Source organism: Cynocephalus volans, chromosome 3, assembly GCF_027409185.1.
Source record: "Cynocephalus volans isolate mCynVol1 chromosome 3, mCynVol1.pri, whole genome shotgun sequence".
NCBI classification, from domain to species: domain Eukaryota; kingdom Metazoa; phylum Chordata; class Mammalia; order Dermoptera; family Cynocephalidae; genus Cynocephalus; species Cynocephalus volans.
In genome coordinates this window covers 138,020,396-138,043,038 of record NC_084462.1, presented here as the reverse complement: position 1 = coordinate 138,043,038, position 22,643 = coordinate 138,020,396, and the positions used below count along the sequence as shown (strand labels likewise).

At 43.1% G+C, this 22,643-nt stretch overlaps 1 protein-coding gene across 1 annotated transcript; it reads right to left on the bottom strand.

The window, feature by feature from the left end:
• Nucleotides 1-2,178: 2,178 nt before the first annotated feature.
• On the bottom strand, nt 2,179-15,362 carry LGALS3 (galectin 3). Its single transcript, XM_063090675.1, has 6 exons — nt 15,157-15,362; nt 9,171-9,192; nt 8,206-8,535; nt 6,349-6,437; nt 3,930-4,095; nt 2,179-2,491 (listed from the first exon to the last, which is right to left on the bottom strand). The coding sequence occupies exons 2-6, from the start codon at nt 9,186-9,188 to the stop codon at nt 2,336-2,338; spliced, it is 759 nt and encodes a 252-aa protein (XP_062946745.1). The 5' UTR covers nt 9,189-9,192; nt 15,157-15,362; the 3' UTR covers nt 2,179-2,335.
• Between the last annotated feature and the right edge of the window lie 7,281 nt (nt 15,363-22,643).

Below are 22,643 nucleotides of genomic sequence, written 5' to 3'. Positions count from 1 at the left end.
GGGGTAGGGAGGGAGGTGGGTTGGGAGTGTTTGGTCGGGTAAGAGGCATAAAGAATAATTACAATTTGTAATAATATGCTAATAAAAAAAGCAACATGCAACATAAAATAATGTTTGCTCTCAAGGATAAAGCAGAGAAGAATAAGACAATGTCAGTAAACATAATTTTTTTTGGTAGGTTTAATAAGATGTACTATTGAATCATTTAGAAAGCTTTCAACTGTTAGGTATTCATGGCCTTGGGCCTTTAGGAAACCTTATCTTTTACGTATATTTCTTTTTTCTGCATGGCTTGTTATTCAAACAAGCAATGGACTCAAACTGGCTTAACGATAAGGAAATGTATTATTTTATGAGTTATGAGAGTGATTCCAGGCACTTTACAATCATGCTCAATGATGGGATCAAGGTTCAATATTCTGTCCATAGTTCCTTCTGTCATCCTTGCTGTCGGCTTCTCCTATAAGGCTGGGTCCTTTTGGAATCATAAGATGGCTGCTAGTGGCAATCAAAGCCATGTTCTTCCCTTTGGTTGGATTAGGCCAACGAATGCCACATCCCCATCTGCTGATAAAATGAGTCACCAGGGGATTGGCTTAAACTAACAAGGATTCCCTGTTGAATCTGAGATTATACCTGAATAAAACCATGGCTGTTAGGAAACAAGGAACGGATGTAGTGTATGTAGGCAACCATCAATGTCCCCTACAACTAGATAGTGTTCTTGGGCTATTGGACTCTAAAATTATGAGGTATTAAGAAAATCTTTGGGGACAAAATGAAAAAAAAAAAGAAAAGAAACCCTGTTTGGATAGAACAAGAACCTTTCCCAGAAAGGGAACTTCAATTTATTGAGGACCTACTATTTGATAGCTGCTTTGCAAACAATATTTTATTTAATGTTATAGTAACCCTACAAAGAGATGTACCCATTTTATAGACAAAGAAACCAAGGCTCAAAGGATTTAAGTAGTTTTTTGTAAGCCAACTTCTCTCTTTTCTACAAAGTTATGTTATTCCATTTAATCATATGAGTAGGACAGTCAAGACCAGAATATTAGGGTAAGGAATTCACATAGTTTCTGAAATATGCTGTGACATGCTGCCTAAATTTCTCTTTAGGACTGAAGGACATTCCTTCAGTTGTTGGACGTGTTGCTGGCAGACAGCCTTAGCTGTCATTCCATGTGAGTACTACCTCAGCTGAAGAGAGCCAGTTCACCTAAGGTCACACCGCTTCCCAGGTATCCTATATTCAGTGACTGGTTGAAGTGGAGACATAAAAACCTGGCCCCCTTGCAATCCTGACGAGTCATCCCAATTTCAGAACTCCCCCAGGAGTAGGCTGAGACACTGCTGCTCACCTTCTCCCTCTGCCCGGTCATGTGCCTTCTCATCCCCACAGGTGTTGATTACAAGTGCACCCCCTCACAAACCTCTTGCCTTCTAATCTCTTTGCTTCCTGGGAAAACCAACCTGTGACAAGTACCAATTTAAACTATTTGAGAAGATGGTATTGTAGACACAATAATAGATAAAGTAATATTTTGGTCTTCTGTAAGATAAAGTGGTATGCCCACATCCTAGTTTTGAAATTTTATTAATCTTTGGGCTTGCCTGGTAATAAGAAAGGGTGGAAAGGCATGGTTAAGAATGTTGGCAGTGGGAACAATTAAATTTTGAAAGCTACCTAATTAAGACACTACTTTTTTTCTTCTACAAATCTGGAGATTTCATAAAAACCAAGAGAACCTGAAGGGAACTAGTCTTACAATTGGTATCAAATACTGATTTGAAAGTAGTGAACTATAGTTTAGAGAGATAAAATATGATTAAAAAGTGGTCAAAAGAAATACGCCAGAATGCTAACAGTAATTGTCTACAGGTCATAAGACATCTATGGGTAAACTTCTTTCTGCTTTTCTCATTTTCTGAATATATTTCCTAAGTAAGAAAATGAAAGAATAATTTTCTCAAAGCATCTCCTGGTTTTTATGAAATTCTGGAAGAGAAGGGATAATTTGGGGGTAATATTTTTTCTTCTTTCTTAAAAAAAATTTTTTAGCAAGTGTAGACAACTTTGGGAGGACTAATGCAGTATTAATAATGCTACATATTTTTTCCCATTGTGCATTATCTAGAATTCACTGCTCCAATTAAATGACATATAAAGACAGGTAGCTCTTAGCATAAGAATATTTATTAAGTGAATGACTTACAAGAAAAACTGATGAACAAATGTAAAATTTTTTACTCATAGTGAACATAAAGCTTTTATAAATGTATAAGGTTTAGATTCAATTTTATTTTTTAAAAAGTATCTGCTCTTTTCAGATTATATCATACTGTATGAAGCACTGGTGAGGTCTATGTCACCAGAAATTTCCAGTTTGCTGATTTCCTTGAGATTTCTCATCCGATGATTGTACTGCAACAAGTGGGCATCATTGACCGCAACCTTGAAGTGGTCAGGTTCAACCAGTACTTGTATCTGAAATGGCACATACAGAGACTGTTATGGGAGGTAATGCATATGTTAGTTAGCTTAATTTAGCCATTCTACAGTATCAACATTTTGAAACATATTGTACACCATAGATATATACAAGTTTTATGGTCCATTTAAAAAAGAAAAAATAAATGCCCATTAATTTCAAACAATCTGGCCTGAGCTCGGGATGTCCAACATTTCATATTTATCATTTATGGAACTGGTTAAGATCCAAAAAAGTAACTTTACAGCAGAAATAAACTCCAGATTCTTCAAAGATTAAAAAAAAAAGATGAAGCAACAAAATTATTAGAAGAATATATAAGTGAAGCCATAAAGGAAAAGGTTAATAATTTGCCTATGTAAAAAGATAAAAGTTTTTGTATGGCCTAAAATACCTAAAAGTAAAAATAGACAGTAAAGTAGGAATCCCTTAACAGAGTGGCAAATGTTATGAAGATCAATAACCAGTTTTGGCAAGGGTAGGAGAAACATACTCTTCCAATATTCAGTGGATATTCATTCATCCTTACATCCTTATGGAAGCAGCACTTTGGCAATATCTTTAAGTTTTCAACATGTGTATTCTTTGAATAAAATTATTCTTCTAGGAAGCAAAGATTTATAAGGATAATTATTACAGTATCTTAGTAAAATAAATCCAGGTTTGTTTAAAGTATACCTTGTCAGTAGGGTATTGGTTAAATTATCACATATGTAAACAACGAAATACTATTAAGTAACAATGTTCTGATATAGAAAGATGTCTAGCAAACATAGAATATGTTTACTTATTTGTCCCTGTCCTTGAGGAGCTTACAGTCTTGCTGTTTTATTGAGCCCTCTATAGTCAACCCTAACCAAAGCTGTGGACCTAATATTTGTTGAAGCAGTGTTTAAAAATAAAAAATAAAAAGTATGTTGTATGTCATAGAGAATCCTGGAAAGATACTCACCAATTGCAGTCTTTGTGAAGATGAGGGAAGAGGTAAGGGATGGAAGACTTTTTGGTTAATTTAAAAATCTATAAATTTTTCTCTTCATAAAACAAATATATTAATTTTAGAATTAAAAACCTTTACTTTTGACCACCATGCCAACTATGCTGTTTTAAGGAGCTAAGTCTTAGTCTACCTGTACCAGAATGATTTTCTGCCTTTTTTATTAAAGATGCTATTTTTTTCATTTCTAGAAAAGCTTAAACTCAGAAGGGTGGCCACAGTGATGATGGTGAGGTGCCTGAAAGGAACTGAGGAATGTGCCTCTGCCGGCTGTGTCCTCAGCCTGCAGAGACTTAGTCTACTGGGGTGGGGAGGAGATGGACTGGTTAGGTATCCCAGAACAGGAGATAAACATTCATTTCAAATGCTTTGTGGTTTTACAGTGATTCTCCATGAGCAATATACATTATTAATATATAATAATAGCAATAACTTACTTTGAATGGTTTACCACTTTCAAATGGGAAAACCATCTGTCTTTCTTCCTTTCCCCAGTTATTATCCAGCTTTGTATTGCAAACAATGACTCTCCTGTTGTTCTCATTGAAGCGTGGGTTAAAGTGGAAGGCAATGTCATACCCTCTCTTGAAATTTAAAACAAGTCTGTTTTAAAACCAAAGACCAGAGTTATTAAAATGATTAAAGTTGTACATCTGTATCAAGTGAAGAACACATAATATTCTAAAAAGCAAATCATTTCATAATATATAGGAACATTTCCTGAACAGAAAGCAAATAAACCAGAGAATGGGTTCAAAGTGGAAAGTACACTAGGCCCAATATTCTATGTACTACTATAAAATCTAAAGGTAAGCTAGGCAATATGTGTTGAATATTTTTTTTCTTTCTCATTGTCTTTGATCATTCCCATTTAGCTCTCCTTACAGACTCTCTACAGACTCCACGCGTGAAAGCCTTTCAAGGTTTCCTTATAAAGGTTTAGAGCCATTTTGAGTATACTTTATGCCTTATTATACATGATGGTTATCTCTTTCCTGCCCTGCCAGGTTGCTTTTAATACCTGTTAAAGGCTAAGGGCTATTAAATACCTGGCTTTTAATAAGGGCTATTAAGTACCTGGCTTCCTGATGGTTAACCAGCAACATAGTTCCTCTAAAACAGGAAGAATGAGATAATGTAGTTACTGTTTAGTATCCTGTTGCTAGGTTATAAAGTCACGACAATAAATACTTTAATCGTTTCCTAATGTGAGGTGGAACTAATGAAAATGCTAGTTTAACTTTTTGATCTTGTTTCTTCTTCTTGGATATAAATGCAAACGTCAGTCCTCTGACTAACCCTATCCCTGAGTTTCTCAAAGTGTGCTCCACAGAACAGTAACACTAGAATTAGCTCGTGTTCTTGTTTTAAGGCAAGATCTGCACTCAAGACTCACAATGATTCTCTGGACATTGTTAATCACCCAGTAACAGTCACATTCAACCACAAATGTATCTTCCAATGGTTAAATTCACAGGGAAAAATGGCAATAGAATTTGTATTTGACTAAATGTCCGATGGCTGTATTTCCTCTGCAGTGAAAAGGAAGACATTGTCATCTCTGTTACCTTAAGCACTTTTTTTAATGCAGTTCCTCAGAGAGAATTCACAGGACCAAGCAACAATTTTTTTTCAGTTTACTACCATTAACCATTTCAGCCAGAATCAGTTTTGATCTGCCACAGTCTCAGTCTACATCTCTAGCGTTATTGGAACTCAACTCTCCAGTGCAATGACCCTAAATAAGTCAAGGATACCAGTGTGGTTCTGTGAGTTAGGGGTTGTGGGAGGAGGAGAGCAGATATTAACATCATGAGTGCTGTATACACAGGATAAGGTATACTGGGTTCTACATTATGTTAGGAGGAAACATGAACAGGGAGATAGGCAAAAGATTTATATATTTTGTTATCCGTTGTCAGACAAGCTTTATTGTGCAGGGAAGTACTGTGCTTAGAGAAGCTGTTTAGGCTGTGTGGAGAGAATGGTAGTGACTACCATGCAGAACCAGAGGAAGCTGACTGGACGTGAAGTGAATGGGCTATTTGAATGTAAAATTATCAGATCAGAAGCTAAGTTCATCTCCTGGTGTTAGAAGGTGGCTCCCATTGATTCACCAGGAGCAAGGTGACAGATACTTGTAAAGGCTGTTTATGGATTCTTGAATAAAACTGGGCACATGGCTTGAATTTATACCTTTTGTATACTGTCACATTCCCATTTGAATGACACAGACCCATTAATTGGCTGTAGGAGCTTTAGTGGTACCACTAATTTCAGGGACAGGCATACTGGACAGGACATTATCAGCCTCTTCATATTATATGTAAGTATAACCAGTAGCGGTAACCAGAGCCAGGCATCGCAGGGTGGCCATAAGTCAGCACAGATTTTCCTAAATTAGCTCAGTAAAGCCTTACCCCATCCTAGTCCACTTCAATCAAACCAGTTCCAATTACAAAAGTGAATTTATTTTAATGAAGTCCATACTTTGTAGAATCTTTTCAAATGGCATCTACTCAGAAGACTGGGGTTCCTAGGCCTGCCACTTGTCTGTAGAACCTGAGCCTCAGTTTTATCTATAAAAAGGAAATAGCAATATTCCTTGCCCTGGCTTCTACCATGAAGATTAAATGATATAATACATACCAAAATACAGAATAGTGTGTTACCATTTACTGTGAGTGACCCTGACACCTAGAAAGATTATGTGAAATATGTATTGATTTATGGGAAAATGCCACATGATGGCATAACCAAGATTGTAAATATGTAGTTTTTAAAAAATCCTGTTAAAATTCAAAATAGATCATTCTTTATTCAAAAACCAATCAACAAATAAGTTAGTCTCTTTACCCATTTGCCCTGGGCTTCACTCTGCCCAGAATTGTTATCAGCATGCGAGGCATGACTCCTCCTGGCAAAGGCAGGTCATAAGGCACAGTCTGGGAATGAAAAAGGTATATATGTATCAGAAGAATCATGTTTTCTTGGGGAAAGAAAAAAAAGTGATGTTGCTAAAGTTCAATCACTATTAATATGTGTGAATAACACATAACCCTAGTATTTAAGCTATCTGTCCAGACTCTCAGGCCACCTTGCCCCAGGCCTGAAGAGTTAAGGCTCCTTACAGGCAGAAATAATAATAAAAATTAAAGCCATCAGTTTAATTAGTGCCAAAAGCAGAAAATATACCCTTTTGGAACACTGTGACTCTCATTACTAGGGCCATCCCAATCTATAACTCATTCATGTAGACTATTTTGGAAAGCCTTAAGCTAGACCTTGCAGTCAACTAACATTTTTGTGCCACTCCTAAGACCCTTGTCATATAACATATTTCAGTGTAGTTAGTCTGCTCCCTGCGGGCAGGCATTGTGTCACATTCTGGTGCTTCTGGGTTTCCATGTGCTCTGTACCCACTTGGCACCAGCAGAGTGCTTTGTACATGACAGATACTCAATATTTGTAGAATGAACACTTTTTAGTTAATACAGTTCATTCCACAAATGTTTATTGACCATCCATGTTCAAGGTGCTGTGCATATCCCCAAAGCTCGATCTTTGGCCTCTTCTCTTTCCCTTTACAATGTTTCTCCCTGGGTTCAACTATCACCCAAATCTGTAGCCCTGATCTGTACCAGTTGTGTACTTCCTCCTGTCTGGATTTGCTACTAGTGCCTCTGATTCAACAGATGTGAACTGGAATTGGATCCTCTGCCCCTTCCCCATCAGCTCCCCCTGCCAAGTTTCCAGTTTGGGCTAAAGCTTTGCTGATGTTCTAGTTATCCAGCCTTGAAATGCCAGAATCATCTCTGACTCCTGGGGCTTAACCACTAGATACTGAGGGTTCTTCTCTGCACTCACTCTCACCTCTGCCTGTTTCTTTCCACACCCTTCATGTCCCCATCTGTCTGCAACTGGCTACCCGTTTCTGGTCTAGCCCCAGCTCAATGAAACTCACTTCCCCAACACTTTCTCTGAGCTTTCTCTAAAGTGACCTAAAAGGAGATGATACTACCTTGTACCATCTTCTACACAGTCCTGAAATGGTCTAATCCACATCTTATTTCACTCTTTCCTCATACTTGTGTGTTATCTTCCAACTAGACTATAAATGTGGCAGGGAAGGATCTGGGACTGAGATGCATCTGGATTCCCCACAGAGTTATGTTGTAGTTTAGAATTCACTCACTAAAATCAGTTTTAATTTGCATGAAAATTCAATCATTAGATCACAAAATTATCTTTGGAAGATTTTTGAAGACTGGATTGATTACCTTGGCTCCCTCACATGTTCCCTTGATGACCTCGGGCAAATAATAAAACTCTCTTGCCCCATGTCCTCATGTGTAAATAAGGATGATAACAGTATCTTACAGGGTAGTTATGGAGTTACATGACATAATCCATGTAGACACATAACTGCTGGCACATGTCATGTACTCAGTAAGTGCTTATTAGTAATAACCCAAACTTTCCCCCATTACTACAATCTTAACTTGATTTATATTAAAATAGCTTTATCAGTGCCTTCAAAAGATGTGTTACTTTCTCTTTACACTAACAGTACACACAATAAACTCAATATGAACAAAAACTTTTTATACTGGACCAACATACACCTGTGGCTGGTGCTTAAGAAGTGGCTCTAAGCAGTGGATTTAAAGCACTCTGCACATCAGGTACATGAAATGATGAACTCCTTCTTACCAGTGGTCCTGCAGGGATGCCATGGGGACCAGGAGCGGGATGGGCTCCAGGAGGACTTGGCTGTCCAGGAGGTGGGTAGGCCCCAGGCCCACCTGATCGTCCTGGATAGGCTCCAGGTGGTCCAGGATAAGCTCCAGGTGCTGGTGGGCCAGGATAGGCACCAGGTGGTGCCTGCCCAGAATAGGCCCCTGGAGGTGGTGGCCCAGGATAGGCCCCTGGAGGTGGTGGCCCAGGATAGGCCCCCGGAGGTGCCTGCCCAGGCTGGTTTCCCCAGGGACCATGCCATCCTTGATGATTTGGGTTTGCAGACCCAGATAAGGCATCTTGAAGCTGCAAAGAAACAATTACAGGACAGAAAACATTCACAAAAATGGAATTTGGGGGAAAACAAGAATATGTGATCTAAGAAGTAGAGGAGTATGGTGAAGGTATGACACTCATATCAATAAACTTTTTTCCACCTTTGAGTTCCAAAGACTGAAATTAGACTTAGGGATTATATGTGCTTTATCATTTTATTCCTGACTCCCATCATCTCAGATCAGGGAAAGCTATATTTTTGAAATTTGCTCAAGTCAGGAGCTAGCTCTCTTCTGTCTACAAGCATATTCTTTCTAATCAGAGTGAGAAAAACAATCACAAACATCGGGATGCTCAGACGGTACCACTCTTCCTAATACTCAGAAGATTTCTCATCTCCTGCCAGCAGAGTCTACCCTCTTCTGTCCTAGGCCCCTCTATGAAAGGGTTACTGTTCATTAAGTCCCAACCTCTCCCTTCCTGCTTTCTTCCCAAATCTGCTGCTGAAAAATTAAGACTCCAGCCAACAAGCCATCACTGGACAAGTGAGGCCAGAAGAAGCCACGTGGTGGGAGAGTGAAAAGGGAAAGTCTGGTGGAAAAAACAAAACCCTCAACCTATGTGGAATGTACATTAGGGTAAGAAAACAGACATAAAACACTTACTGAAAAACTGTCTGCCATTTTCCTAAGAGGAAAAAAGAGAGAGAGGTTATCATTAGATCCTGAGAGATCTCACTGATTTCTACTAAATTAAATTAAATTAATTCCACTAAACTGGGCAGTTCTAGTCAATCTGCAGGTGTTGTGCCTAAGTCCACTATGTGGAACCCTAAAAACGTCTCATCAAGGGGTGGGGATGCTTTCTAGTTAGATTACCAAACCCTATTTATCTCATAAATGTAAACTTTGATCACCCCAGCCTGTGCTCTGAATGCTGAGAGTGAGAGGACATACAGTGCAGGAGGCAGAGGAGGACGGAGGAAGACAGAGTTCTGCCCCTTTCCTGGGTAAAACATGTAGACAGTCACCGTTTACCTTTGGCCTTCCTTCACCTCCCTCCTGCCACCCCTTTTAAGGGCCTCAGCGTGTGAGTGTTGCGCCCCCCCACTTCTGTTCCCACTGGCAGCCCACGCCCTCTTCCAGGTTTGGGGTTGGAAAGCCGTGTGGGATGATTCTTACTGAGATATGAAAGACAATGATCTCCAGATATCACTGCTGCCTCATTATTTATTCCTTCATTTGCACACATTTATGCCTGCTCTGGGCCAGGCACTGTGCGGGCTCCTGTCTGGGTGTGAAAATGAATAGGCCAAGATCTGTACGGTCAAAGGGCCCACAGTCCATCAGGGGAGATGAGACGCATACATGGAAATGCAAAATAATTAGTGTTCAATGCTGTGAGTTAGACTCTGTGCTGTGGGAATTCAAACCCAGAAAGCTCACTTCCAAGAGGGGAAGAGAAGGTGGTGTTTGTGCTAAGCCTTGAAGAAGAGGTGCTGTTTAGATGTGCTTCTTTAAGAAAGGTACTTGTTATTCCAAATACAATCTCTGGCAGTATAACAAACTAAGGTGAAAAAAAGTCAGGCAATGTGGAAGAAAATATTTTGGGGTAGGATCCTACCAAAGAGAGTTTGTCTAGCCCAAAGTTGTCACAAGGTCTTGAGACATCATTCCTGCCTTCTCCTGCTCTGTCCCCTGGGCCAAGTCTCCAAAAGCACAATATGCTCTACAGTGGCTGTAGCAGCTCTTGTGGTGACAGGAGGGGGACAGCTATGGACTCCTGAGGCCTGGGCAAGTTCTAAGAACAGGATCACCTGTGCTATGGCCAAAATTACCTGAACCTTGAAACAGTCAGAATCTCTTTTTCCTTGATTTGCCTACTTGTGATATTTTATCAGCCATTTTACAAAATGACATTGCCCCCAAGGAATCCAATAAATGGCCACTACTTGCCTAAAAATGTAAAATATTAAATTTTTCTATAAAAACTCAAACAGGCAGAGCTTTTCCTGGGACTTAATATGTGCTTCATTGACACATGCCAAATATTTTACACTATACTGCTGTTATGTATATCACAGTCAACATTACATTTGGCTGAATAGTTTTGTGCACAATTCTTTTTTAACCTAAGCATTCTCAGACCTATTTGGAAGCAGTTAGGTTATAACCATGCCCATCTTCCTCGCTTTTGCCTACTTCTCCAAAAGACAGCCATGTGACTGTGTACGAAACTGTGCTGCTACCCCAGGAGGAACTTGAGAGAAGAGTTGTTATAGAAAAGGAGAAGGGCTGGCCAGTTAGCTCAGCTGGTTAGAGTGCACGCAGCCTTGTAACACCAAAGCCAAGGGTTCGGTTCCCTGTACTGGCCAGCCACCTAAATAAATACATAATTTAAAAAAATGGAAAGGAGAGGAAATTTCTTAAGCCAAGAAAACAAAACATCTCTCACTTGGGATGCCAGTAGGCAACAATCTTGAACTTCAAGGTGGGAAGACAGATTAGCTTCTTTCACCCCCGGGCAACATACCAAAGACCCAGCAATAACTTTATGTGTTTTGACTTCTTTTAAATGTCCCCATTGCATAGGAGCTTATTCTCAACCTCAGCAACACTGACACTTAAGGTTGGATACTTTGTCGTGGGGTGCTGTCCTGTGCACTGCTGGACGTTTGGCAGTCTCTGACCTCAATACATAAGATGCCAGTGGCACTCCACCCTCCAAACTAGTAACAACCAAAAATGTCTTCAGACATTGCCAAATATTCCCTAGGGACAAAATCACACCTGGTTGGGAACCACCCATCTAGGCTAGTTAGCAAGTGTATCCCTATATAAATGTACACACACAGGTCAATAAAAAACAGAAAGGTAGTTTCATTTGTTAAAATTAGCTGAATTTGTACCATTTGCCTCAGAAAGTGTCTTATTAATGTATCTCCAATCAAATTAAGGTGTGTTTAAAGGCTGATTACAACCAGAAATTCAAATAAAGAGGGCATTTCCACAATTTAACATTTATTCTTTTCAAAGCCTCTGCTCAAGCATGTTTAGTTTATTTTCCAATCTGACCAAATACAATTTGAGAAACAAAGCAGATTTTACTGGATTTCCACTGTGTTTCATATAACACATTGCATGAGTTTAGATTGTGTCATGACTCATGAGACAAGCCCTGTGGAATAATTACCCCCTGTAGTTGTGTGGTGCTTTTCAGTTTACAAAGCACTTTCACATACCTTATTTATTGTGACTCTGATAACAATCTTACTAGAGTGACAGGACAAAATATTCCCACTGTAAAGTGAGGAAACTGAGGCTCAGAGAGCTAAATGTAGTGGCCCAAAGTCATCCCGTCATTGGCAGGTCAAAGACCAGGGCCCAAGTTTCCTGACTCCTAAGTCAGGCTCATTCTACACAAATATAAAACCTCACACTTTGAAATCTTAAAGTATAAGTTTTAATAACACTCTTGGAAGTGTTAATTACTTCACTGAGAAATTAATTCCCTACTTATTTGTCTGGAATTACAGAAAATGCTGAAATCATAAACAAATTAAAAAACAAGATCATATTTTTGTCAGAAAACTAACTGGGTGACTCATTCAGCACACAGTGATATTGAATACAAGGATGCCATTCTGCACAGTCACTTTGCTAATTATAACCACATTTTAACCAATAAAGTGTACTTTTCAAAAAATTGAATATGCACTGTTTTGATTATGTGAACTCCCAACCATCAGATCTCTTTTTTGAAAAGGTTTATAACCAGTGCTCTTTTGAAGTCAAGGTTAGCAACCTCAGAATTTTAGGGGGGGTGGGGGAACAAGACATCTATTTAGATAAATACCTTCCTTACTTGCCTGGAAAATTTCTTTTTTTTTTTCAGATGAGTTGTTTATAGACAGAGACACATGCAAATGTAAAAAAATCTTCTCACACTACAGATACTACAGATATGTGACTCCACCCTCGTATTCCCAGAATCAGAGAATTTTGAAGAGCCAGGAAAAAAAAAAAAAAAAAGTCATCAAAGATTAACTAAAAATAGAGAGATACTACCTGTGTGTCCTCATTTGGAAACACCTACAGGAAGTAGTTCAGTGTAGCTTTGGAATAATGAATTTAAGCATGAATCAGAATGTAGACCCTTTTGGTAGCTTTTCCCTTTAATAAAGAGCAGCTATCTACTGCAGTATTTTATTCTAGGCCCACCTAGCAAATAATTGTCTGGGTTCCCAGGAACACTTCTGAAATTTCTGCTCATGAAGGGCCCCGACTTTTACACAAGCTGTAACAGAAGTAATTTATGAACGCATTTACTCAGAACCCTGGGCACTGCTCCACACTGCTCTCCAAAGAGCACAGGAGAGGCGGTCTACTTCCTGCCCTTGCTGAAACAGGGAGGTCCACTTTCCAACACCAAATTCAGAGATGCTGAGCTGGGATAAAGGAGACTGGCCTTTTCCTAGGATTTCGTTCTCATCAGAATTCCTCAGCATCAAGGAAGGTAAAGTTACTTTGTGCTTCTCAGTTACTCATTATTTCTTTCCCCTATGAAAAATCTGAACAGCAGTCAAGAGAGAACACATGATACTCAGTCAACAGCAAACTGAAAGTATACAGCAAGCACTGCCCTGGCTGGCTCTTTAGTTACCCACTCAGAATTTTATAAGAACCAGTTCAGGCACCAGACATGAAGAGCAACCCAGCTGTCCTTAGGGGGAGCCTGTATCCCAAAGGATTACAGGGAAGAAAGGCTATGTTTGATCAGTTACCATGAATCTCAGGTACACACATTTATAAGCCAATTGGTATTTAAGATCAAAGTGAGATTCTCAAGTTATACTGTATGAATGTAGGTCCCTGGTGCAGTTAAGATTGAGAGTCTGGCTAATGAGGGTTCTAGGCAAACAGGTACCTGAATTATAGGAAAGATCAACATTGGCCTCACTAGCAATAAGTGAAAAGTCTTTATAAAGCATTACGCATATTTGTAGCACAGTGAACCATCATTCATTAAGGACCCCTCAAAAGAGTGAGGCTCCCTGCTCTACTTTAAACCTGAGTAGTTTTGAGATCAATCCATCAAGCAATACTCTTGTTCTTTTTACTTAACTTAGTGAGGTATTTTCCTAACACTTCTAAGCTCTAAACATTCAGGGACCATCATCAAACTTCTCCCCAGAATATGGAATAAGTGCTGTTCTTATTAACTGCCAAACATTATGAATTTAGGAAGCAGCTCCACTCCCCCAGAGATCAAGGATGAGGCATAATCATCCTTGGAATGAAAGGGCCCTACTCTAAGGACTCAAAGTCAATGCCTAAAAAGGAGACGATTGTTGTAGAAAAGTAAATTTCTATTATTATACTTCAAGTTTTATAGAAACACACAAGTTCTTAGTATGAAAGGTTTATAAACTTGAGGCAAACAAGTTAGAACTTTGAAAGTTGGTGAAAGTTTCTCATGCTCCGTGCCCAAGTGGTTAATTTGATCACTATCATTTTCTTTAGAATTAACTGAGTCGGTCTTCCATTCCCTTCCCAGAATCGGAGAAACAGACCCGGTCCCTGAGGTCCAGGCGTCCTCATTGCCCAGCAATCCAACTCCCAGGAATCACTTTACAAATATTCCACAGTATCTGGAATAGGAATCGCCAACTCGAAGGGTTAGGCTGAAGCCTAAGTCACTGCCTCAGCCCATGCGTCCCCGACTTTCTGGCACTGGGCTCCTACTCCTCAGAGTGCAAGTGTTTTAGTGCTTTCACCTGAGCAACTGATAATTCAGAATAAATCCTCAAACGTGTATTAAAAGCCCCCCAGCTAGGACTTTCCTCACTTAGAGCAACATTCTGCCACACCAGATACTTCCTCAGCACAGATCTGAGATCGCTACTGTCCAAATTAGCCAGTCTGGGAAGGGATGAATCGTTTGATTTGCAAAAGCTTAGGGTTTGCAGTTTTTGTAAGCTGGGCACTTGCCCAGTCAGGCCTTGGGGTAGCACCATTTTCTGTGGGATCAGCATTCAGAGAGCAGCTGCTGGTCCTGGTAGGAGAACTCATTCGTGCTCCACAGCAAGAACCCCCCCCCCCCCCCCCCCCCCCAGCCAGCGTCAGCCAAGTCTGGGCCCCAGGAGGTGCCTTGCACTCTCTGGGCAATACCCCCGTGCACTAGGAATACCAAGAGAGCGGGCCGCTCGGGTTGATGCGCGAGCCTGCCTACCACTCCCTCGCAATCGGACCTAGCCGACTGGGAGACGGCTCACTCCACGTCCACAAAGCGCCGGTGGCAGAGGGCGAGTCGGTGGCTGAGCCTCCGCGGCGCCGCAGACGGTGCCCTGTGCCGGGCGCGGCGTCCACAGACACACCCGCAGCCCCGAGAACGTGTATGCGCGTCTTTAAGGCGCTAACCTTCCTCGATCTCAGTCCTCTCGAGAACCAAAGGCTGTGGCCCCGTGCTCAGGACGGTGCCCACCGCTCCGCACCCGGGGCTCCGCGCCCACCCCCGTCCCCGGGAAGCCAAGCCCCCTCCCGGCCGCATCTCGAGCAGCGCCGGGGCGCCGTCGCCCCGCCCGGCCGGAGCCGCCATCGGGCGCGGTCCCCGTGCCGCAACCTCACGCCCCCCGCGCCCCGCGCCGCTCACCGCGCTCGGCGTTCGCTCCTCGCGGGCTCCCGGTGGCTCCTGGCGAGGTGGTGCGCGGGCTGGCGGGGCGGCGGCTCTGCGCTCAAATACGCCCCACTCTGCCCGGCCCGCCTCTCCGGACCAGGCTGGGCCAGCCCCGCGCCCGCCCCACACCCCCAGACGCCGCTCCGGGCACGGGAGAGGGCGGGGGCAACCTGAAAGTCTGCGGTCGCCAGACTCGGGTTGTGGCCGCCTCCGCCGTCCTCTCTCCAGACCCACCTGACTCCTGGGAAGATCCGAGAGTCTGCCCAGGGCTTAGTGTTTGCTTAGGGGAGCTCGCTTTTTAGGGGACCTAGCTTCCTTGCTTGCTTTAACCGTGTTTACTTATTTCCTGCCTGAATCGCAGGCGGTCTCATCCCTCTCCATGTACTTTACCCAAAGCCTCCCCCAGAAGTGCACAGTGACTTGTGTCACGGGAGTCCCTGTTAAGGTTTGTGAGATGCTGGGTGAGACGCTGCCGGTTCCCGGCTGGCAGTCGGTCCTCTCTGGACTGTGCTGTGGGTCCACACCTCTGAGACGAGAGCACCCGGTGTTTGCTGTTTGCTCCTCGCTGCTTCCTCAGCATCTACCGAAGTGCTTGGTGCATAGTAGGTTCTCAGTAAATAGCAGGATCTTCAAAAAGCTCATGGAAAGATTCGTATTACCTTTTTAAAATTATTTATTTATTTATTGTTATTAGTTTTTTGGGTTTTTTTTTTTTACATTCTAAGATGCCGCTGAGCAGTTGGGTGGGGGACACGGGCAGGCGGAGGGGGATAGGGTGAAAGGAAGAGGAAGGAGAGGGGCCGTGGCACCCCCCTCATTCCAACAGGGGAGCCCAGGGCGTTTCCTGAGGTGGCCTGGTGGTCATTGCTGGGCTGGATGGGGACGTGGGAGCAGAGGGAGGCACGTGGCTGAGGCTCTGGCCCCCGCCCAGGCTTGGGAGCCCAAGGAGCTTGGAGTCCTTATAGGTTTTATATGTGTTCTTTGGTGGTGTTAGAGCTTTACTAGTTAATATCAGAACTTTGTCTCTGATCTGTGGGTACTTTGTGTTTTCTTTCAGTTCTGTGTTGGATTATTCACTGTTCCCACCACTTAAATTCTGCACTGGAACTAATTCATTGTCCTTTGGTTACCTCTAAAATGGAGGAACTTCCTGTGGGGACCAGTACTTGAGCTCTGTGGTTGAGCTAAATTTCTGCTTTGCTGTGATTCTCTGGGGAAGGCTTTTTGTGCAGCTCAGGTTTTAATTGCTGACCTTGAAAGCACTTCCGGTTCTTGTGAGGTCTGATACACCTGGGTTGTATGGAAACTCTGGTTTGGGCCTGAGTCTTTTCATCAAGCTGCACCCCCTATAATTCTATAATCCTGACCAATCTCCACTGAGTGGTCCTGTGCTGACTGGAGGGCAGATCAGCTGTCCATCCTGTGTCCCAGAGTTCCCCTGGTGGCCCATCTCCCCCACCCCCTGCACTCTAAACACTTCCCATGGGGCAGGCCATGCACTGGTCCCTTGCGATGACGCACCAGCCTCTGAGTGGCTCCTTTTTTCAGTTGTCTGTGGCCCCTTGCTCCTGTGTGGGTCCACAGGAACCATGTTAGTGGTCTTGCTGGCCTGGGGGTCACCAAGGCCCTCTTCTCCCCTGCAGCCTCCAAACATCTTCATACAAAGGACACAGCTGCGGTTTTTGCCAGCTCCTGCTCCTTGTTCTCACCAGGGCCACCACTGAATTGGCCGGGGCTCGAAATGGTAGGAGCGATCCTTTCTTTCTCTCATTGTGGCTCCTCCCACCTTCATGCACCCTGTAGGTCTCTCCTCTTCTTCCCCTGAGCTCTAGCAGCCCCAGCTTGGCTGTTGTTGCTTTTTAATAGTTCTTAATTAGTTGATTATGGGAGAGGGTGACACTGGGGACCATCTACTCTGCCATCTTGATTGGAAGTCCATATTATCTTTTAATTTCATTTTTTCATAAACTTCTAAAGTTCCCTTGTGTGTGTTTTATGAATGAATGAATGAATGACATAATGAATTGCTTCCTAGGAAGTCTGGCTGTTCTCAAAGATTGGAGAGAATCCTTTGAAGCAGGGAACCACTGAATGAAAAGTACCTTTGGTAAAGGCAGGAATGGGACAAAGCTATGGTTGTATGAAAGGCTGTTACAACAAATAACCTAGTCTGAAAGCAATTCCCTTATGAAGTAATTTTCAGACAACTCTTTAATACATTTTGCAAAGGAAATTCAAATTACACGTACCCTCCTTTTAATTTCACCTCATCTTTTTGTTGGAACAAATGGATAAGCATTATTGTCTTATTTTTACTGTCAGGTGCAATGATCTGAATGTTTATGTCCCTCCAAATTTCCTATGTTGAAATCCTGAGCCTCAAGGTAAATAATATCAGGAAATGGGGCCTTTGGAAGGTGATTAGGTCATGGGGGCAGAGCTCTTATGAATGAGATTAGAGCCCTTATAAAAGAGGCCCAAGAGACCCCTCATCCCTTCCACCGTGGGCGGACACAGCAAGAAGGTGCCATCTATGAACCAGAAAGCAGGCCCTCACCAGTCGCAAATCTGTCTACTTTGATCTTGGATTTCCCAGCCTCCAGAACTGTGAGAAATAAATTTCTTTTGTTTATAAGCTATCCAGTTTATGGTTTCTTGTTATAGGTGCCTGAATGGAATAAGACACAGGGAAAGTGATTTACTTATCCAAGCTTATTCATGTCTAGGAACAGAATCCAGAAGTCCTGACTTTTACAACTTGTCCAGAAAAGCACCAAGCAAAAGAATCCTCTCAGGGACTGGCTTATGTAAGCTATGGAAAAGGCTAGGTGTCATCTGGTTCCTAAATAGTTCCTGTACTCCTTAAAATAACCAATTAATTAATAATGTAAAGATAAATTTTTTTTTTTTTTTCAAAAGATGACCGGTAAGGGGATCTTAACCCTTGACTTGGTGTTGTCAGCACCACGCTCAGCCAGTGAGCGAACCGGCCATCCGTATATGGGATCCGAACCCGGGGCCTTGGTGTTATCAGCACCACACTCTTCAGAGTGAGCCACGGGCCGGCCCAAGATAAATTATTTCATCCAATTTTCCACCGTAGGAGGGAAATGTCCATATGAAGGACTCATCTGATGGAATTGAGAAGCTGTCTTGGCATTCTCTAGGATAAATTTAAAAGTACCTTAGTGGCTGGAACTGTTCCTGCACTGCTAAGTCCTCTAAGCTGGCATATACACCGGGTGCCTGGGCATTATTAGAAATATGAACTCTTCTCTGAAGAGGTAGGCTGGCAACCAATTTACTTGAATTATCCATAGTAAATGACTAACCTATGGGTATTGAAAAGGAGTTACCCACAGGACTGCCCTTTGTACCCTAGGAAAATGCCATAAATCTTAAGACTTTGAGTCATGAGGCCACATGGCCAGGCGTGGTACCCTTAGAGAATTAGCCACTGATAATAAGATAAATGGATAGCCAAACAGGTTGCTATGGAGACAAGGGATGAGTCACACTCTTGCCTTTCCTATGGTAATCTCTGGTCATTTCAGAGATAAATCTCATGTCCTTTCTGCTTAGTGGGATTAGTGAGACCTGATTGTGTGACTGGACATCCTTTGGCTTCACTTTCTCACTTGCACATCCCCATGAACACTTCAGTGCCAACTTCATGCCCCATAAAGCTAACAAAATGATCTGCTACGATCAGGGTGTGCTTGGGAATTTATAATCTGTACACATGCAGTAAATGGCTCATTACTACCCAACCCAAAGTCATATAGCTCTTCCAGGATAAGTGTAAGAGGAATCTAATAAAATTGAAAAAATATCACTGAATAACTTCCATGTACAGATCACTGTGCTATTTGAGATAAGGGACAAGCCCAGTAGTAGCCCTCAAGCAGAAGGGTGGCTGATTTCTACTGATAAAGAGTTGTTAGGCCCCTGGTGAAAGCAAGGACCCTAAGAGAGGCATCTGACCAGGAGGGGGAGGAGGAACTTGGAGGAAGCTGGTGACAGTCCAGAAGGTCTGGGGGCAGCTGCATGAGGGGACTTCAGTTAGAGAGCCAGGAGAGAGTAGGAGATGAGGTAAGAGCAAAAAGGGAAAGTCACTGAAGGTGAGTAAAAAAGAGAAAAAAATAAATTGGAGGAGAAAGCAGAGCAAGTTTTTTGAGTTACTTTTTAAATAGGGAAATAGAAGTGGAGAGGAAGGGCAGAGAGAGGAGAAGAGAAGGATGGAAATATCAGAAAGTGTGAGTGAACCTGGAAGAATCCAGAAAGGAGAAGAGAAATTTCCCAGAAACTAGCGCTACAGTGGGCCAAATAAGGAAAGAATGTCTCCTAAAGCTAAAGCTCTTATGTAATATAAACAAAAATACATGTGTTAAACCTTGTAGACAGCAGGACACAGGGACAGCCGGAAAAGAGAAAACAGAGACATCTTTCCAGTTTTCACATTTGGGCCTGAGGGAATCCACTGCAAGTTTGGCAATTCTGTCTGTGTCCACGTGGTGTCAATATGTCCAGGTGACAGTGAAGAGTTGAGTCAGACATCAGGACATTTGGTTTGATGCCAATAACTGGATTCTGAGTTGGAGATGTGGAACATGTGGCTGGCAGATGTAGGGTCTGAAGGAGAGGCTGGGTGTCATGGGGACACCATTTATGCTTTGAAGATGAAGCAATTTCCAATTCTGGAACAAAATGATTACGGCTGTCTGCTGTTTCTATTCCCAGTTGTCTGCACATACTCCCTCATTACTGAGATGCTTACTGGGGGCCTAAATATGCCTCCACCATTTTGCAAAACCCATCTCTACCAATGCACCGAGTGAATGGGCTCATCAAAAACCAGTCAACAAATGAAACGGGGTTGGTGGCAGTGATGTGCCAAATGCTGGTTTTCAAGGTCCTTCCACCTGGGCTGCCACTAGAGCCCCTCATGGTGCAGTGAGAGCCATAACCTGCTCAGAAAGGAGAGCTTCTTTTCTTGGATGGGGAAGCCAACAATGTCAGGAAGTAAGAGCTGTCCCAGGTGCCACAGCAGGTGGAAAGCCCCTTTTCCAGCCCAGCCTCGGCCTTGGTCCCCTCAGCCTTTCCTTGGCTGTCCCTCAAGCCTAAGCCAGGCCTGTCTTCAGCACTATCTGCTACCAATGCCCACATTCCTACCCCAGCCACTTCTCTATGTCCACAGGGCTTCTGGCACACCTGCCAGGCCCTGCCACAGCTGCTGCCATTATCATTTCAGCCTGGATCCAGGGCTTAGCACTTAGTCACCATGCTAAACTGCCTTTTTGAGGAAACATAAAACAAGGGAAATAGATAGAGTGTACTAGTTTGCTAGGGCTGCAGTAACAAAGTACCACAGACTGGGTGGCTTAAAGCAGAACTTTATTCTCACAAATTCTGGAGGCCAGAAGTCCAAGATCAAGGTGTCAGCAGGCTTGGCTTCTTCTGAGTCTTCATCTTCTTGGCTTATACATGGCCATCTTCTCCATGTGTCTTCCACATGGTCTTCCCTCTGTACATGTCTGTGTCCCAATCTCTTCTTCTTAAAAGGACATCAGTCATATTGGAGTAGGGCCTACCCATGTGATCTCATTTTAACTTAGTTATCTCTTTAAAGGCCCCGTCTCTGAATACAGTTACATTCTGAGATACTGAAGGTTAGGACTTCAATATATAAAGTTTGGGGTTGGACACAATTCCGCCCATAACAGAGGACTGGGAAGAGGTGGGGAGGAGATGCTTGTTGTTTTAGCTAATATGGTCAGTGAAGATTTCTCCAAGGAGGTGGTATTTGAGCTGAGACCTAAATAATGACAAGGAGCAGCCTGTGAAGATCAGCGAAATAGGCAACAACAAAATCAACACTGAGAGTGGCAATAGGGACATGTGACAGATAACACCCACTGCACAAGTCTTCTCCTGCCCACTTCTTTCAGAATCCCGTCCCTGCCATCCTCACAGGGGAGGCCCCATGGTGGCACTTCCTGACCTCTCATCCCAGCTGCAGTTGATAAAATCAGAAGTGAGCTCCTGACACAGCCGAGTGCTTGGATTCTCTCACCTAGGGGCTTGGGCTTGTGCCCCTGGCAAACATTCAGGCAGCTGGTATGTGTAGCTGCATCTGCACCACGTAAACCTGGGAACTGTATTCTGCCATGAGAGTTGAGAAAGCTGGTCTGCAGAGATGAATCAAGACGCTGCACAAAGGGAAGGGACAAGACACAGAGAGAGTCCTGACGTATCTAAATCCCTGAGCCTAGTCTCATTTCTGCATTTGGATTTTCTATGTCACTGTCACCCCACCCTCTTCTTTAACATCCTTTCTCTGCCTAGGCTTGTGAAGCCAGTTTCTGTCGCTTGCCACCAAAAAGCTCTAACACAGAATGCAGGCCCTCATGGGGCCTGAGTGGAGGCCACATGACTCATGGAGGGCTGGGTCCTGCCTGGTGCCAGTGGAGACGTAACCAGAGAGAACTGGCTTCCAGTGTTGTTGCCATAGTTACTGCTATTTGACTCAGGCTCCAGGATTTCCCCACTGAATCTCTCACTGCTCACCCACAACTCTGGGGGATTCTTTCTGGAAACTTGATGTTGGGCTGCACCTTCCCTGCTGGGCAACCTGTCCCGACCCACTGTCAGCTCAGGCTTGCCCAGATCCATGTTTTCCTTGTCTTCATCCCCAAACAGTTCTTGTGATTTCTGGCCTCCACTCGCTGCAATCTCCAGCACTGTCGTTCTGCTTCCCACCTGGCCCTCAGCAGATTCTGTCCTTCTCTTTTCTCTACCCCCAAATCATACTCATAGGCTTGCTTTCTATGGATTTCCCCCAGCCTGTTACTAAAACTGGAACAGTCAAAACTGTGCCTCTTCTCCAAGCTGCCAGCCTGTTACTTTACAGAAAGCAGAGGGGGAAGCTGCTGGAAAGCACGTCTGACAGCTGCTGCTAAGCCTCCGTGAACTGTGGTGCTCACAGGGCAAATGGGGCTGTGGCAGGGTGGGGCAGAACAGGACTGACAGGTTCTCCCTCAGAGATCCTTCCAGATCTGCATGCTGGCAACGAGTTGTGCATATTTTCAATGCGGCTGCTAGCTAGCAACCATAAATATCTCTGTGGAAAGAGCTGGGGAGATCTGGTTTGTGCAGAGAATCAGAGAACATGGAGGATTTTCCCTCCTCTGCACTTTTGAAGGGCATGCTTTGTGCTCCGAATCCACAAGGGCAGAACCAAGGTCATAAACCTTGAAGAGAGGCTAAGAAGTGTGTCGTTAACCCTGCCTGTTAACTATAAACTGTGGAAATCTGTTGACTACAAAAGCACGTTCTAAAGCACACTCGTAGTGAGGAGACAAACAGTGGTAGCTGTTTTTCAAAAGAGGACTAATTCTTTCTAATCCAAGTTGTAAGTCAAAGCTATCCAAATACCTTGTTAGTATTAGCAGCAATGATATTTA

Bases quoted from the DNA above. Each gene is read 5' to 3' on its own strand.
- LGALS3 (XM_063090675.1), bottom strand. The intron at 6,438-8,205 runs GTAAGAAGGAGT...TTTCATTCCCAG, and splicing joins GCATCCCTGCAGGACCACTG to ACTGTGCCTTATGACCTGCC. The intron at 2,492-3,929 runs GTAAGTTATTGC...GTGCCATTTCAG, and splicing joins AAAGTGGTAAACCATTCAAA to ATACAAGTACTGGTTGAACC.